We start from the raw sequence: 18,898 nt of genomic DNA, 5'->3' as shown, positions 1-18,898 counted from the left end.
AACGTTCAAGCGTTTGTGGAAAAGGTAAGTAAGAAAGTAAGTAAATATTTTTTTTAATTTAAAGTCGGCATTTTTTTACAGTGAGCAACAAATAACATGAGCTCTGTAGAGGTCTTAAACCGACGATCACAGCTAAAAATATTAAAGAAATAACAAATATACAGCATAAATTTATAATCCATGCAAAAAACACATATACATATATTGCACATACATAGTGGATTTATAAAACAAAAATGTGAAACAGCCCAGTGATTTTTAGAAGAAAAAAAAGTAAAAAAAAAACAAAAACAAAAAACTGTACAGTAGTGTATATAGTTACTTACCATTACAAAAAAAAGTTGCAATTTCTTAACGGAAAAGGTATTTTATTTGAAAAATAAATCAGTTTAGGCAAAAACCATTTTCTGTGTCAATTTTTGACAAACAAAACTCATTTGTAATTCAACGTTTGTTTTGAATTGTATTGAGCATAAACTATACGGAGCTACAAAATGAAATCGTAGGCTGAGTATTAAGCAACAATTTAACCCTAAATTTACCAATTAACCCACATGTTCCCAGGGAAGTGAGAAAAGTTTTTGCCTTAAGTCGGTTTTCCCAACAAAACAATGACGTTTTCTTTGAAGTACCTCACTAACTCATAAGAGACCACTTGTTTATACATGTATATATAGAGGAAAATGCTGACAATAAATAACAAGACAGGCGAACGGCAGCCAGAAACAATATTTTCAGTGAGTAGACAATTTTTGTTAATATTCTTAACATAAATAAAAAGACTTAATTTAAAAAGCAAACTTTAAGACCCATTCATTTAATATCAATCTAATAAAAAAGATAAAAAAAAAACTTGGAATGTTTTTTTTTTTAAAATATATATATATAATTAAATACAGGTATTAATTTCAGAAATGAGAGTTTTGATTCTGTACGCGATGCCGGTACTTTTCCTGTTGCAGCTGAGTTTCGGTAGGTAATACAAAGAATTTTAAAAGGACAACGTTGTTAGCCCCCCCCCCCCTTTCAAAAAAAAATAATAAAAAAAAAATGGGAGGTCAACATTACCGCTACACTGCCAAAAATTTCAACTCATTACCGCTACTTTTTTTCAGATTTTAGACCGATCATTACCGCTACATTTTTCCGGCCAAAAACAACTCATTACCGCTACATATTGAATCAGCCAAAAACAACTCATTACCGCTACATATCGATTTAGCCAGGTATGGTTCGGTATATGAGTTCTAATCAACAGAATTCACACTATCTAATCTGAATGACTATTTATTTTAATTTGATTATTTAGCGTCATCTGAACATTATGGCCACCATTTTTTTGGCCAAGTTTCAGTCAGTCCAGACTAAAAGTTACTGGAAAATGCGTGCTGCAAGAAACAAGATTCTCCCAGGACGAAAGGAGAATAACAACACCGCACAAAAAGGGAACTGAATGCTAAATACGACAGTGAGGAAATGACAAGGCGACAATATGTCAATAAATAGCTTTCAAGGCTTTACCGATAGCGTAAAGCGTATAACAAAACTTAGGGTTTACAATGTATCTATGAATAGTGCTTGATTTTAGTTTTTTTTTTTTTGTATTTTATGAAATAAATTTGATTTTAATAAAAAAAAACCCTGCTCAAAGTCCTACTTTCACCTTCCCGTGGTGAGCAGGGAAACAGGTCTTATGCATGTATAGGTTGTACTGTATACACGCATAAGTGGCTGGCTAACAAAAGAGGCAATGTAGCTGAAATGTATACCTTTTTATGTAGCGGTAATGTAAGGTTTTTTGTAGCGGTAATGACTATGTAGCGGTAATGAAATTTTCGAAAATGTAGCGGTAATGATACGCACCCAAAAAAATGAAGTAGAAACGAAACGAATTCATATAATTATTTTTACTTTGTTTATATTTTTCTCTACAAAGATATCTTTAAAAAAAGTGGGGGAGAAGAAAGAAAAATATCAAAAAGTAGAAACTCACATCACTCAATCAAAACTCTTTCTTTACATGCAGGTGAAAGACAAACTAATTTTGAATTGGAGAAGTCCGAAATACCAAAACCGCTGTTGAAAGGTATGATTGTGATTATATATATAATTTGATTGATTGATTGTATAACGTCCATTTCCAGAATATTTCACTGATATGGAAACGTCACCATTACCGGTGAAGGGCTGCAAATTTAGGCCTATGCTCGGCACTTACGGCCTTTGAGCAGGGAGGGATCTTTATCGTGCCGGTTTATTCCCACTTAGCCACAATTCTGAATTTCTTTTATTCCCATCTAGCCAAAATTGGGATTTTCACACCTGAGTGGTCACCTGTGTATAGTCTGTTTTAGGCTTAATTATTACCTGTAATATTTACCTGTGGTGTAATGGTTCATTAATCAAAGAAATATCATGAATATTTGTTTTAGATATAAGACTAATTAATAAAGTTCTACTTTGTATCAATTAAATATTTAAAAATAAAATAATATTTGTATTCTAAAAATAAAGAGATCGATAGAAAAATTGAAAAGAATAGGAATTGAGTTAAATTTATTGTGCAGAAATATTAATACCAATTATTAGAACTTATGTACATACATGATTGAAATTGAGATAAGTGCTTTTATGCATAGGTGTTTAAAATTAATTTATTATACGCATAATTACAATGCACATTATGCACTTGTTTCGGAATAAAATTTTATCACATAGTATGTTATTACTATAGTATGGCTAATTTTTTTAGTGCTTGTAGTACATTGCCATAGAAGTCTTTTTCTGATAAATTTGTTATCGATAAAAATAAGTATTGACCAAAAAAATCAAAACATTATAAAACACAACTCAGATAATCCTCTATTGTTGTAATATTGAATTTGTTTAAATGATCATGATATATTTGATTAATTCAGTACACTAGAAATTTATTAAACGTGTCCGAACTGATATTTAATTCATAATGTACAAAAAATCGTTTAGAAGTAGAATCTTTACAAAAATGTCCATATTCCTTTACAATTGCTTGTTTACAAGGATTAAAAATCCAGCATTTTATACATGAAAGAAAAAAAAACCCCTTAGTATCAGATGGGTATTGCACATTTAAAATATTTGCAGTAACATTAATTTTATAATACAATCATCCTATTAAATTCAATTGTTTTTTAATTTGATTTTTTTTAATTACATGAATCAGAATTTTACTCATTTTCATTTAAACACATGATTTACGGTACAGATTCCAGATTTCAAAAGCATTACCAGTACCTTATTTTTGCATGACTGTATTAATTTTTATCACCAGTACTAGTGATACAGAGTGTAATAGAACTGGCACTTAAACATTTCAAATAAGTTAATATATCAAATCTCATGAATTAAAAATGGGTAGATATAAAATTTTAAAAAAAATACAAATTAAATCAATGCAAATAAAATTTAAAAAACAAATAATTATAATACTTAGTAACTATTAATTTGAATTAATTAAAATATGAATTTATTAATAAATATTGATTTCAATACAATTCATTAAATTGTCAGACTTTTTCTAGTGTTGATCTAAAACAGACTATAGGTCACCTGTAATTGATTTCTTTGTTCTCTCCCTCCCCTTACCTGTACACGGTGTCTTCTAGCTATTCCCACTTTTTAAAAATCTCATTTCCATCTATTCCCACTTGCAAATAACAATAGATGTTTTGATTAGTTAATTGGTTTTTACAGTAATTAGACTAATCACATCCAATCTTAGATTTACCTGTATTTTACCAGTATTTTGTACATTTTAAGACAGAAAATAAATATGTTTATCAAAAAAAATATTCCCACTTGCAAATAACTGGAGTTAAAAATAAATAAAAAGTTTAACAGAAAAGAATACTCATTGAAATAGAAGTAAAAAGCCAGATTTTTCAATTTAGAATAGCAAATTTACTTTTCCTCTACTCCCACAGTGGTTTAATAATTACTGTTTTCACAGTAATTACATGTTTATTCAGCTAATTATTTGTTTACACAAACATTCCACCTACTCCCACGTGAAATTTTACCTTTTTCTACCCGATTTTCAAAAAGTGGGAATAGCTTGAATAAACCCTATACACCATTCCCACTTAGCCAAAACCAGTTACCTGTACTTTTTTCAGAATTTTGGCTAAGTGGGAAGACACACCTGCTGTGACACGCGGCCTCGGTTTATACGGTCTCATCCGAAGGACCGCCCCATTTAGTCGCCTTTTACGACAAGCAAGGGGGTACTGAGGACCTATTCTAACCCGGATCCCCACGGGGTATATATAATTTGAAATGTATTTCCATGCAGTTCTTTAGAAATACATTCAAACACATCAAAATATTTTGTTTATCTAATTGTTTTTAGATTTGGACGCGGCAAAAATTAAGCTCAACACCCATGCCATATCAAAGAGAGGATGGGGATCCGTATTCTGTGAGTTTTTTTCCCAAATTATAAATATTATTAATGTTTTATGAGGTCACCATAAATGTTTTCTGAATGGGCATTAAAGCAAATGTAAAATTACTATTTCAATGAATTAAATTTTCTTTTACAGTTTTAGGAGTTACAACAACTTTACGCTTAGGTGGTCTCGCAGTAAATGTTGCTGGTGCAGTTACAAGTAAGTACCAAGTTTGCTGATTTTAGTTGATATGGCTATCGTCGTTTTTAAGTAACATGATTATGTTTCAAAATTTTGAAGCATATTTTTTTCTTTTGACATTTAATACCAATTCTCTGTAACCACTTAAACTTTTGTGGCACGCATAGTCACAATTTTTTTTTTCAAATTTGGCTGGAAAATACCACCTCATAAACTACTTCAAAAAATATAGTTAGATTATATGAATGTTGAGTAGTTACCATGGAAACAGTGTCTAAAGTTGATTTTTTCTGAAAAAATGTAATATTTGGGAAAGTTTTTTAATGAAATGCGGCTTCTTCAATTCATGTTACTCACAAAATAAGAAATATATCATCTAATTTTAAAAGGCATGTTAAAACCTTGTTGGTATTCTCTCTATAAATATGAGAAATCTTTGATTAAAATAGCAGGCATTAACTTTGAAATTGAATTATCTCCCTTTGATAATTGTGAGCTCTTCAGTGAGAAAGATAAAAAAAAATCATTGTACAAAAATGACTGGAAGTTGTTTACCTATAGACACTTTTCCTTTGACATATTTTGTCTAGGAGTTATTTCCCTTAGCCGCCATATTGTAGGGCAACATTCCCAGATCCCTTCATTATTCAACCAAGTTTAATTTGTTATACTGGTTACTGAGGTAAAGATAATGCTATTTTTCTTAATATGTTTTACCGTGTGACCGTTGGGGCGAGCGCAGTTGTACCATCAAAACACTTGAAAAATATTGATTAGCAACTTCAAACATCAAACCGCAGGAGAAATTTCGACTAGCTGTAACGTCACACGACGTCACGGAGCTCGTCGGAGTTTACGGAAACGGCCGAGCGTCTGTTTTAATTAAAACATTGCAGAGTTATTTTTTGTTTCTTTGAAAGATTTCTACAAACTGAAAGCTTTTTATGCTTTAAGTTATTGTTTATTTGTTTATCTATTTCACGGAAGCAACCGGCATGACTTAATTAGCATATCGTCAAAATTCGTAAGTTTCCGGTGACGTCATTTGTATCATTTCCGAAGGGCAAGGTGAAAGCCGGTGTTGTGGCATGGGGGGTATTTTTTTGAATAAGGCAAGGCAAAATCATTTCGTTAAGATTTCGGTAAGAAACAATGTTCCTTTATTTTTTTTTACTATTTTTGATTTATTTGCGCAAAGGACATTGGGTAGTGCAGGAATTCTGGGAATGTTGCACAGAGAAATCTGTACTGAATAGTAGCTACAATTCCCATCCAAAGGTCATTATTCAGTAATAATTTTTTGAAACTCATATAAGTATACATGTAATACATTTTATGTGTTATAAAATCGTTACCGATACAAGCGCCCCCTTTTCCAAAATGAAAAAGAGTTCGGGTATTTTATTTATTATTATTGTTTTTTTCTTTGCTCTTCAGATTTTTTTCAGTGAAGAAGAAATTTAATAATTTTCCCTAAAGATCATCTTGTAAATAAATAATATGTCCTGCCATGAAAATAAACCTAACTTGAAACCCCCCCCCCTTCTGGATCAAAGGTCGTCCCCTAACCCATAGTAAACACAGTCATGTTATGTAGTTTTTAAACAGGATAAACAAGTATAAAAATATTTTGTAAACCAGTCAAAAATATACTTTTGATGATTGGGGGAGTTGCATAGAAATACAAATTGTCTGTGAATCAAATTTAAAGTTAACGGTTTATCATTTCTCTGGACTAAGATACATTATGATTTAACCTAAAAGCAGTACAATTAATATAAAATCTGTTTAGCAGTATTTTATTCACAATAAAAATAATTTTCTGACCTCCCCCCCCAAAAAAAAAAAAAAAAAAACAATTAATTAAAGCACAAAAGCAGATTATTCGAACAAGTCCAGCAGATTTTTACAACAGATTGTTATTGATTAAACCAGAAAACACATGTTGACTGTCACTTGAAAAGTTCGGATTGTTAAATATGGTTTTAAAAATGTACATTTAGGAGCAAGGAATTAGTTTACTAAAACAACAAAAGAGTGTCTTTACATGCTTGAAGCACAATTCTCTACGTACAAGAATATGGAAAGTGTATAGTCGTTTAATATTCTTAATTGCCTACCTTTATATAAAAAAAACATGAAAACCGTACTTATAAGCATTTTCAATCACATTATGCATCAAGTCAAAGGGAGAATGTAATACCAGTTTCAATAAAATACATTTAATATACGGGATAGAGGTCAGGATACAACATATACAATACCAGTATTCCGAATACCCGAGTATAAATGCATTATTAACAAGCTAATTCAAAGAATATGTATCCCTGCTTAAGGAGATAAGAACTTTTATAGATTAAGAGGAGTTGGGGGGGGGTCAGAGGGTGGTGGGGGTAGGGGATGGGACACTTAAAGAAGGGCAGGCGGGACCATAGTGAGTTATGATATAAAAAAGCGTTACCTAAACGCTTTTTGAGATATCGCTCGGAAATGAGAGGTTTACATACGAACATTATTTTTTTACTTTGACCTCTTGACCTAGAAATAAATAGGTGTCTTTTTACGCTAAAGCGAGTTGTGGTATAAACTCAAATTGAATAAGATCGTAGGCTTCTTAAGATATCCCACGATAATAAAATACAAAAACAGACAGAGTAGAGGGGGCATATTTTTATAGACAAAAGACGAAAATAAATGCCTATTTTCCCCCAATTTCAAAGTGATTTACAGCTAAAACAGTGTATTTTACTAATATATACATATTTTCCTTATTTGCAAAACATGAGAAAAAATAAACGGAACATTTAATTATATCCAAGATTTTTCCAAAATATGGTGATACTTGAACGTCCGATTTCAATGGAAAATATCATTGACTTCTCTCCCCCCCCCCCTCCCCTTATTCTCCAGAGTTGGAATAAGGGATAATGTACTATTTAGCACTGGTATTAAAATAATGAATCAAATACCATTGCACCGTTTTTTGTATAAAACAAAAGATTTTATGGCTAAATTTGCACTGTTTTTTGTATAAACAAAGATTTTTTGGCCATTATTATTGAATAAAATGGTCGCAAAATGTAGGCGGGAATTGAGATTTAGCTTGCGTTGTTCTTTACATACCATTGTGACCTTCAGCTTTGACCTTCTGTCCATATGGGCACACATTCATATGATGCTAGTTATTGTTGGCCAGAACTGTAATTTTGTTTCTTCATTTGTTGTTTAAAACAAAAGTATTAGTAATGACGCAGAAAAAATGTTGTTTAGATTCCTTAAATATCTATCTAAATCTGCCATTTTGACCTTGACCATTGACCCTTAGTCATGAAAATTGATTTTTCTCTCTTTGTTTCTGCTATTATTTACTATATATCTAAATTTGTTTTAATCCATTTTAAAATACTTAGGCAATTATATGGATCATGATTGTATCTACGTATTGTACTTTTCTAGGATTTTTAAAAAAAAGCATAAGTTTGTAACCATGGTAACAAGAAAACTAAATATAAATACCAAGTAGTTCTTTGTAGTTTATTTTAGAACTATATATGGACTTTCAAACCAATGTATTCATTTTTTCCCAACTATCCGCAAAAATTTATATCAGGCTTTTCAAAAGAGCCTAAAATCTACAATTTTCCCCAAGAAAAATCCTATCTATAAATGAGGGATATTTTTTCTATGAGGTAAAGTTACTGAAATACTAAATTTTTCTAAAGCAGTGTACAATGATGTATTTTGGCAAAAAGGTAAAATCATGTTAATAGCTTGTTCCCTTAAATACTAGTACTTTTAATAAGTCAAAAAGGGTCATTCTTCATCAAAATTTAGCAATTTTTAGGCCATGAAAAATGTATGTTGGTTTCCGTGGTAACCATGGACCATAGCAACCATTTTAGTATGAATTTTAATATAGGAATGTATGCCAAGTTTCATAAAAATCCAAGACCATGCGTGCCACACTCCCTATATAAGGGTTTAAATGCTTACAGAGAATGGCTATTAATTGGTTAGGAATGAGACTGTTGCCTTGTTTGTTTATTTATTCGTAGTGCATCGTTTCCACCATTTCGTCATTATACTTTTCAAAGTACATTCTGTATAAAATTTTCTTATTTTGTAATTTTTTTTTGAAATAGAACTTTTAAAAGATTTTTCCGATTTGCCTGTGGTTAGACCGTTTGGATTTTAGTCGCAGAATAAGGAGCTGATCGTCGCAAGTTCTAATCCCATTATATGCATGTACTAGTAAACCGAGATCCCGTGTCGGATGCTGGCATAAATAGACCCTTTGATGCTCAAAGCCCTTGAGTGCCGTATACATGTTTGAATTTGCATAAAAAAAATAAATGATAATAAAAAAATAAATAAAATAATAAAATAAAAAAAATCTCAAAACAAAACCAAAAATTCCTAAGTAAAACTTTGTTTTTTAAAAGGGGAAAACTCCAAGGTCAAGGTCAAAATGTCGAATTTTGTGGTACCCAAACAAAGGTATTGTCTTGAGGAATACACATGTGAAGTGTAAAAGCTCTAGTACTAACTATTCAAAAGTTATTAAAAAGGTTAAAGTTTGGAATTTTTTTTGTAAAAGTGGGTTCAATCTCAAACGTTAAGGCCTAGAGGTCAAATTTGGTGGTACCCAAAGAAAGAGTTTTTCACAATAAAGTCATAGCCCCACCCACTTAAAAGTTATCGGCAATGTTAAACTTTTTGCGAAGAGACAGATAAACAGACAAATAGATTAACAGACGGACGAACGGACAGGACAAAACTATACTTCGATAAAGGGGCATAAAACTATTATACTACATGTACTAGTATGCATTTAAGCTTTTCGTTGTTCTCTAATTGAAAAGATTTCTAGCATCTTAAAACATATCATTTCAGAGGGATGTGCCTTCTTTCCTAGAATGTGTGTCAACATAAAGTCCATGGAAAATCTGGAGGAAGAAATCAAAAGAGAAAAAAAGGAGTTTAAAGCTATGTTCATAAAACATAACAAAAACTTTGTTGACTTTCGTGCCGCATACACCAATAACGGTTTTATTAACTATTATATCAATGAAACAGTAAAAAAGATTTCAACCATCCGCGAAATGCAGGAAGACATCAATGCCAAACTTGAAGCTTATTTCCCCACCTCTGTAGAATTAACAGATATTGCCAATAAAAGCGACTTCAACACATATCTATCAACATTAAGTATGCAACGTCTGGAATATTCCTTAAAAGACATCCAGACTATGCTACAAAAACAACAACAAATGCAAATTATTGGGATAGTCGCTCAATTACTCATCGAGTCTGCTATAAATTCATTTTCAAGGTCATTTCAAAATGCATATGAGCAAGTTACAGAAGATCTGTTTTACGGAAGTCAAATTCAAGCGACCCTGGGGGAATTTGAACAAACTTCAAAATCTGCCGTAAAACAAAAATTAAAAGCTGTTCCAAAAGTATTAAAACAGATGGCCAAGAATGCTCGTGATTCGTTCCTTAAAAGAAAAAATGCATTTGTAGAAAAATTAAAGCAAGCAAAAACAATGACTACACAGAAATTGAAATCTCTTAAAAAGGCTTTTACCAAAGAAGCATGGAAGGATATTGGAGGTAATATGAAAGAAAACTTCAAGAATTCAATGAAAAACATAAAATTAAAAGCCAAAATTGCTCAGGGTATATTTAAAGAAAAACTCGATCAGGTAAAACAATTTAAAATTTCAAAGCTTAACATCGGCTTATCAGTGGTTGGCGTTATTGGTGATGTTGTCGCCATTGGACTGAACCTTGATGCCTGGAAAAAGAAAGACGAAGAAATTGCAGATGCCAAGACGAAGATGGAAAACTACCTTGCAGATTTAAAAGAAAACAAAAATAATTTAACGAACGTGATAGTTCAACTTGGAGAAGAGTGGAAAAAAGTTATTGGAACTTTTAAAGAATCGTCAGAAACATTTGAATCTGTCATGAAAAATTTGTCCAAATACAATGACTTCGTAGATGTGGTAGGTGTACCTCGCCTTGCAATTAACGAAGCAAGAAACTTACTTTCTGTAAATTATCACGGCATAAACAGGTACAATATACTTAGATTTCAAAGTTCCGTTCTTGCGTTCTTAAATGCCAATAATGATAATTTAACAGCTATCAGCGAAGCTTTACGAGCACGATCCATTTTGTACGATTATGTTACCGAGAATACGAACAAAAATAAGGGAGTTTTGCAAATGACTGACTTTCTACACTCCTTATATCGACTTGATGCCTCTTCAGAAGTACGCAGTTATGGTTCCCAGTTAAGAAAGAAGGATGTCGTCTGCACGGTTGCAATACTTAGGGCTGATAAAAACTTCTATGATTACTATCCTTTAGAGCCATTTGTGCCCCGCTGTGAAGTTAATGATACGTTTTATACGACGATGGATAAAGAAGCTACAAAACAAAGAAATATGAGGATCATGGATGAAGTCATAGAAAATGAATTCAAAGAAGAATCTGTAATTGGCTTGAGCGAAATGATGTCAGCTATTCGGAACGCATATCAGTTTCAAAGCGAACAGTCTCTTCGTACTTTTGCCAGTTCTATAACCGAAAAAGATGTATTGTGTCGAATTGCAAGCAAATATACCACTATCCCTGAATATGATTTCATTCCACTTTCATTTTTCCGAATTAACTGCCCTAACATTTCAGATGAAGACATGAGGAAAATCAAAGAAAAGGCATCCAAAAACAAAATGCTACAAGAAAATATAAAATCCATAATGGACACGTGCACTAAGTGGAACTTTTGTCCTTGTATTGCCAACATAGCTGTTATGATTGGAGCAAACGAAGACGACACCAAAGCGGCCATAAAACAGATGTTACCAGAAAAGAAAACTTATTGCGGAAGCACTGGGTGCAAATGCATAGATCTGTGATTCATTGTCCAGAAAAAAACATATCGAACATGGCTTGATGAATTTTTATAAATATATTTTTGTAGCCCTTCTTTGAGCGTAGTGTATTTCTTTTTGTATGTTTGTTTACACTTGACTTTTTTGTAATCTAGTCATTTTCTTATCTTGTATTTTCGTTCATGTATGTGTGTATTTTGAAACTAACTTTTTCAGCCAGTGGTCGAATACCTCCTCATCACGGACTAAACCAAAATCAAATCAGTCCAAACTCAGGGTTTATAAAGCTTACCTGATTTACCGTATTTTGCGATATTATTTAGGTGAATTGCAACATAATAAATGTTTGGTCTTGAAAATTGAAATAAAATGCAATCAATATTCACGCCGTGTTTGTATTTGATTTTTCAAACTACGAGTGATGCAATGCATATTCAATTATTCATAAAATATAAGAGCAGTTCTGGGACCAAAGTTTTATGGAGAAAAATACGAAGTGAAAAAGTTTGATGTTTGATATTCTGGTTTTTTTTTTCTGACTTTTGTAATTGGTAACTTAGAGAAACTATTTACAAGCTCTTAATGATGCAAAATTACATTATTCAATTTTTTTGTTGTCGTCCTGTACAATATTGTTTTTTAAAATAATACTAAATATTTTATTGTACAGAAGTATCTGTTTTGAAACAATTAGATACTTTATTTCAGTCTAATTGGTTCAGACATAATGGTTTAAATCAATTACTTTATTATAAAAACACATTTTAATTGCAAAATAAAATTCTCAAAATTGCTTTAAGCAGTTTAGCTAAAGGAATTCGATGCATCAAACTTTAGGTGAATTCATCCATTTTATGTCTGTTATGCTCACTAAAAATTTAAAGTTATTTAAAAAGGGTAGTTTAAACTTCAAGAAAATAAAAACGCTTCTTACAGTGAGCCAAAAGCCTATAGTGCGACAAACATAAAGTGAACAAGATGTGTTTGTGAAACACTATACGCCCGGCGGCAACAAAATTCGAAAAAGCTAATTCTAGCGTAAAGGTGACAGTCAAGGTCACAAGGTCATTGACCTTAGTGTCATTTGAAAGAACTTGATTAGTGGAGTATGCCAACAAAATATGAATTCTCTATCTCCTAATGGTTCAAAAGTTATAGCAAAGGTACGAAAAAGCAATTTTTAGCCTATAGGTCAGTCAAGGTAACCAGGTCATTGACCTTGGTGTCATTTGAAAGAACTTGATTAGTGGAGTATGCTTGCCAATTATGAAGTTTATATCTTTCATGGTTCAAAAGTTATGGTGAAGGATAAAATATGCAGAAAAAGCTATTTTAGCATATAGGTCAAGGTCACAAGGTCATTGACCTTGGTGTCATTTGAAAGAGTTTAATTAATGGAATATGCATATCAAGTATAAAGTCTCTATCTTTCATGGTTCAAAAGTTATGGCGAAGGTTAACGTTTGCAAACAAACGAACAGACAGACAGGATAAAAACAATATACATCCCAGATCTATCGATCCGGCCACATAAAAGTGAATTCTCAGTTATGTCAACATTTTTTCTTTGATATTTCATCTAACATATATATACTTTATGTAAAATATCTACAATTTACAAAAATCTCACAAAGTTTGAAAATATTTGCCTTTGAAATAGCATACCTACAAACGAGGGGCAAAAGGATCATTTTCTCAATTTTAAAAACAACAACTTTGATCATTTGACCTTGGAGTTTGACCTACTTTTTACAAACTTTAATCCTGGCCATAAATTTTGAAGGTATTGGGTTAGGACTTTCATTTTTCACATATATATTTGTGACAAGACCTTTTATTGGGTACCAACAACTTTTACAATTTGATCATTACCATATAGTTTGACCTACCTTTAAAAAACGTTAACCTTGGTCATAACTTTTGAACAGGTGGTGCTAGGGCTATATCACAATTATATTTCTTGTAAGAAGGCCTTACTTCGGGTACCAACATATTTGATTTGCATTTGAGAAAATTTGCCCTTCGCTATGTTGCCATACGGTGGCATCAGTGTTTCACAAATATATCTTATTTAAGATGGTCATGGATTAAAATGAATAGAATGATTCCAAATAAAGGTTCTGTCACAAGGAATACATAATCGAAAAGACTTAGTAATAATACTTCAAAAACAAAGGCCAAAGTGTAAGTTTTATTAAAGTAAATCAAAAGGTCTCAAAGTCAATGTGAAAATAAATCAAGAAGTCTCTGTCGAGACTGTAGCTCTACTGGTTAGTACTTATAATAAAGGAAGAGAAAAGTAGAAGTTGAGACTTAAAACTGGTATCAAATAAAAGGTTTTGCCATAAAAAATATAAATTTGAAGTATGAAAGTCCTAGTGTCTACCGTTCAAAAGTTATGGCCCAAGTAAAAGTTAAAATTGTTGTGTAAAAGTCGATCAAACTCCAAGGTCAAGGTCAAATTTGGTGGTACCCAAAGAAAGATCTTATCACAAGAAATACACCTGTGAAAGATGAATCTAGTTTTTGTTGTGTCTGTCTGTTTGTCCGCAAAAACTTTAACCTTGCCAATTACTTTTGACTAACAGAAGACAGTCTGACGGACAGACATGACAAAAACTATATTCCTCTGAATCTTCTATAATGGGGGCATAAATTTTTTTTATTAGTTTCCACATAAAAAGGAGTGTTGTACTGACTAACATTGGACAATGCAGGACAACAAGACTGCACAATAGATAGCATCAAAGGTCATCCAAGGTTAAAAATCCTGGATACATGTCTGTCTTTGGCAATTTTGGTTAAAATTAGCCTTGGGCTCTAAAGAAAATGGAAATGTAAAAACCTGATAACAACAACAACAGACAATGGATACATTTTGATCAGAAAAACTCACTTGCGTCTTTGGCTTCAACGAGCTAAACAAAGATCAAGAGAGCACTTAAAAGGGGGAACTGATTTATGTTAAGTGTATTGTAATTTTTTAAAAGGTCATTTTAAAAGCATTTCAGAAATTAGCTTTCAAACACAGCTAGGTGTATTTAAGCTAATTCTACCAACAAAAGAAGTCAGGAAAATTTTTAATCATAAAAGCTTGTTGAACCTTTGGTTTAAACTTGTTCTTCATTATCAAGTACATTTTTAGCACAGAAAAAAAAATCCACATTAAAGTCAAGTCCTTCATATTCAATCACTGGAAAGTTAGAAACACAACCTTTCAATAAGTTTGAATATATGTTCCATTTTGCCTGTGTGAGTTCTTTAAAATGAGATTTGTACTCATCAAGCATTGGAAGCTTGTCAATAAGAAGCCCATTGAGGAACATCCCATAATGAAGTACCATCCACAATATGATGACCGCCCCCAGGCAAAATTCATTACAGATAAATAGTTTAATCACGTTACTACAGAGTAGCACATCATTTTTTGCATCATACATTATTATCTGCATCTCTTCTGGAGAAATCAAAATATTTGGAACAAGGAGATTTTTCAAATCAGGATGGTTCTGCTTTTGAAGTAGGGAAAAGACAATTGTTTGTGCAATTGTCTGTTTTCTTGCACCATCTAATGGTGAATGTTTCACATCAGCAATAGATTTCCCACCAGTAGATTCTTTGGTTTCTTCCAAATTACCTAAAATAATTTTTTAAAAACTGATGTATTACATTATTAATATAATATGTTAATAACCAAGTATCAAATATACTATTGGTAATAAATGAAGTTACACTCAGAGCCAAACATTGTAGAAGGCTAGAATATTTTTCCAAGTACATTTTCAAAAGGGAAATTTAAGACCTGTTCTAACCAAATATTAACTATAACTTGAATAAAAATATTGAATTCACACAACTTTAGACATTGTTTACTTATGAACATCATTGATCCCCCCCCCCCCCAAATCGTTTTTTAAGAAAAAGTAGGAAACTAACAAACCTACTCTTCTTTGATTTGAACAAATTTGAATTTGTATGTACAACTCAACAATATTTGCATATCATTACCATTAATCATAAGGCCATGCTGTCTTTTAAAAAAGAAAAAACATCTTATTCCCAGGAAAAATATTCATCCCCGATGCACTGAAGCTTGGATTTAAACAAACTTGAATGGACACTACTTGGGGATAAAGCAAAAGTTGGTCATGCTTTTCTTGAAAGAGAGGTTTCTGTAGATTTCAAATAAGGCTTTTATCCTATATTATGGCCCCACAGCCCCCACCCTATCCCTACATAAACCGTCACAAAAACAAATTTGATTGAATCAACATTACGTAAGGATGCGTGCATATTTAAAATACCTCTAATTATCATTGCCTAACTGTTTTAAGAAGATTTTCAAGGATGTTTTCCTATGTTCCAGTGTAAAACTTTTAACCTTATATTTGTGGCCCAATTCTATTCTAGGAGCCATGAGTTGATCAAAATCAAATACACATGTATCCATTATGTGAGGATACTTGCTTTGAACTTCCAATGTTTACAAAATTGACAAAATTTGGTCAGGATGGAAATTTGCATTAGAAAAAGTTGTAGACTGTACATGAATTATAAACCTTTTCAGCTAATGATGTTGAACTGCCTGGAGTAACCTTGGTTTTAAGTTATGACACACACTCGGTCATAGAAAATCTTTGCTTCCAATACTTCTCTATTACATACATATGGACCATACATGACTGCATGAAACATACAGACAGACAAAGTGATATAACCCTAAATCGTATGTATGAAAGTGTTGTTTTAGAAGTAATACATATGGACATATGGGCAGAAAAAGCAATTTTACCCAGTCTATAGGTGTCCTCTAGTCTATTGTCAACCACCTCTGTATATAAAGTGGAAGGGCAAGGAAGATATGGTGCCACAACAAATGGTTTACAGATGGATGGACATAAAGACACATATTACAGGATACATTACAGTGGACAATGCATGACAGCTAGACTGCACCATAGATAGCACCAAAGGTCATCTAAAGTTAAAAGCTTATAACCAGGGCCATACATAATGGTCTTTTTGCTACCTTCTCTTTTTCTCTTTTTTTCAGGAGGTGAGCAACAGGTTTCTTCTTCATCTTCTTCCTTTGCAGGCACCTCTGGTTCACATTTACCAATAGTTTTTATAGCTATGTCTGAGGGAGGTTGGTCAAGATGAGATGAGAAGACAACATCAATATGTCCATGCCATACAGCTTCATGACCTACAGGAGAAGGATATAATTCTGCAATACCTCTTGATTATTTTCAAATAATTAAGAATGCCTATAAGGAGCTGAAATTAACAAGCACATCAAAATGGTAGTGATGAGACTAGACATATGAACAAAAACATACCAATGCCTGTATTTCCGAAATGTGGCAGTTTTTCACATCCACATTTGCATGTTCCTTTTCCTTTTGCTAATTTGTGATCAATGACATATGTACAGTCTGATGAAAGCTTTCCTAAGAGATGTTCAGCCAATGCTACTGATATGTCTGTCTCTGTAACTGGGCTTTTTCCAAGCACTTTTTTAAGATTCTCCTCATGAGAACCTAAAAATTTAAATGTTGAAAAGGTTGTACAACATTTAAAAAAATATTTTTTTATCATCAGCATATATATATAAGATCACTTAAAGGCTAAATTTGCTTTCTTTTTCTTAAGGAAGCTCCTAACACTGCACTCTAAAGAGTTTTAATTGTAGGGTAGTTTTATGTTGTTAAAGTGATCTGCCCTTAGAATTAAGGTAGGTAAAATGATTATTTACAGTTAATTACACAATTAGTAATAGACAAAAATATGCTTACTAACATTATATTAGACCAAGAATATTCAATAAGCCATCTTTGAATTAATAATTTATTCCCATTAATTTTCCCAATGTAAGTAAACAATAGCGTTTCTGTTCATGCCTAGTCCATTGTCTTTTGAACATTTTCCTGCACAATACAGGCAGGTACCCTATACATAAGTATGAAGTTAAAAGTTTCAATATGCTTGCCTTAGTTTATATCATATGCTTTTTATTATTTTTTTTTTTTACACAAATAAATGTCAAGCAATCATACATTGGGAATTTTTACACTCAAATTTTGGAAAAAAGGTGCCTTTTTCACATTTGGAACGGGGCCGAATATCGGCCCTAATTAAAGAGAATCGAGAGCCTTCATATGATATATCTTTCTTAAAATCTAGAAGGCACTTTTTATCAGTGTTAGAGCTGTAGAAAAGGGTATGTTTACAGTATCATAAACACATTTGAATTACCAATCTGAACCATCTACGTTATTATGAAATCTCCTTGGTTCTGCATTTTCATTTGTCTCACTTTCTTACATTAAGTTTTCTGGTCTGACAAATTTGTTTCTGTCCTGTGTGCTTATTCATTACTCTCGACTAGTACACAGGACCAAATAGGACTAAATGTCCTGTGTGTTCCAAAAAAAAACTTTTGCATAGACTGCAAGACCCACTATGAACAACCCTAACCAATTTGACTTAGTAAAGGTGATGACACTTCTTTCATTCATTTATTACTCTCTGACCAAATATAATACAGGCGCGGATCCAGAAATTTTTTCCAGGGGGGGGGGGGTCCACCCAGTCAAAAAAAAATTCCAATCCCAGAAAGGGGGGTTCAAGGTGACTTTTTTCTTGCTTTAGTATATACATTTTTTAACCGTGTAAATTCCAGGGGGGTCCTGACCCCCCGACCCCCCCCCCTCTAGATCCGCGCATGTAATATGAAGTCTAAATGTTGTTTAGAAAATGAAAAGGTGAAAAGATTAAATACGCCCATCAGTACTCTTAGTACTTTGATTGCTACTTCTCTATATACTCACCTAAATCTGTAAAGAAATCATACAGGCGCTGGACTGCCTTCTTTTCGTGTAATTGCAGTTTTTCAAACTTTCCATAGTCATTTTGTAAATCACATAACATCTTAATTCCATCATTGAACAAATCTGTAAAGTGAAAACAGAGTACCCTTGGCCATTTATCGACGTATTCTCTCATAACCCTGTAATTCACATCAGCATCCGAAAAATCTTTGCTTTGAGTTGCATTGCACCAATCAATATTTAAGAAACCAAATTTCAGAAAGTTATCCCTCACATTTTTCAGACCTCTACGAAGCGTGTCATGCTGAACTTCCATTTTGCACGACTGCTTTTCCCACAACACAAGAGAGACAACTCTAATAACCGTTAACTTTTCGCCAAAATATGCACACAATATATACAACATTCAATTAAAAAAATTCGTTTTCGTTGATTTTTCCCCCGAGAGTTATCGTGAAACAGTCTACAGAATTATTTTTTGTTCGTCCTCTGTTATTTTGATTTGAACAAGATATAATTAAAAGTTATTTTCCCT

At 32.3% G+C, this 18,898-nt stretch overlaps 2 protein-coding genes across 2 annotated transcripts; one reads left to right on the top strand and one right to left on the bottom strand.

The window, feature by feature from the left end:
* Positions 1–699: 699 nt before the first annotated feature.
* On the top strand, positions 700–11,918 carry LOC134280135 (uncharacterized). The gene is made up of 6 exons (XM_062762563.1): positions 700–737; positions 913–972; positions 2,027–2,086; positions 4,388–4,456; positions 4,581–4,646; positions 9,522–11,918. Exons 2-6 carry the CDS (start codon positions 915–917, stop codon positions 11,555–11,557), a joined length of 2,289 nt encoding a protein of 762 aa, XP_062618547.1. The 5' UTR covers positions 700–737; positions 913–914; the 3' UTR covers positions 11,558–11,918.
* Positions 11,919–14,596: 2,678 nt separating this feature from the next.
* On the bottom strand, positions 14,597–18,690 carry LOC134280123 (uncharacterized). Its single transcript, XM_062762546.1, has 4 exons — positions 18,364–18,690; positions 16,873–17,073; positions 16,563–16,739; positions 14,597–15,170 (listed from the first exon to the last, which is right to left on the bottom strand). The coding sequence occupies exons 1-4, from the start codon at positions 18,677–18,679 to the stop codon at positions 14,644–14,646; spliced, it is 1,221 nt and encodes a 406-aa protein (XP_062618530.1). The 5' UTR covers positions 18,680–18,690; the 3' UTR covers positions 14,597–14,643.
* Between the last annotated feature and the right edge of the window lie 208 nt (positions 18,691–18,898).

This window comes from Saccostrea cucullata, unplaced genomic scaffold, assembly GCF_032062105.1.
Source record: "Saccostrea cucullata isolate Sc308-1 unplaced genomic scaffold, CSIRO_AGI_Scuc_v1 ctg716, whole genome shotgun sequence".
Lineage (NCBI taxonomy): Eukaryota > Metazoa > Mollusca > Bivalvia > Ostreida > Ostreidae > Saccostrea > Saccostrea cuccullata.
Note: the sequence above shows the minus strand (reverse complement) of the source record. Positions and strands in the feature narration are given on the sequence as shown.

Bases quoted from the DNA above. Each gene is read 5' to 3' on its own strand.
- LOC134280135 (XM_062762563.1), top strand. From the start codon at position 915: ATGAGAGTTTTGATTCTGTACGCGATGCCGGTACTTTTCCTGTTGCAG. The intron at 4,457-4,580 runs GTGAGTTTTTTT...TTTCTTTTACAG, and splicing joins AGGATGGGGATCCGTATTCT to TTTTAGGAGTTACAACAACT. The intron at 4,647-9,521 runs GTAAGTACCAAG...ATATCATTTCAG, and splicing joins TGTTGCTGGTGCAGTTACAA to AGGGATGTGCCTTCTTTCCT.
- LOC134280123 (XM_062762546.1), bottom strand. From the start codon at position 18,679: ATGGAAGTTCAGCATGACACGCTTCGTAGAGGTCTGAAAAATGTGAGG. The intron at 17,074-18,363 runs GTGAGTATATAG...TTAAATTTTTAG, and splicing joins TGATTTCTTTACAGATTTAG to GTTCTCATGAGGAGAATCTT. The intron at 16,740-16,872 runs GTATGTTTTTGT...CTTCTCCTGTAG, and splicing joins TTTCGGAAATACAGGCATTG to GTCATGAAGCTGTATGGCAT.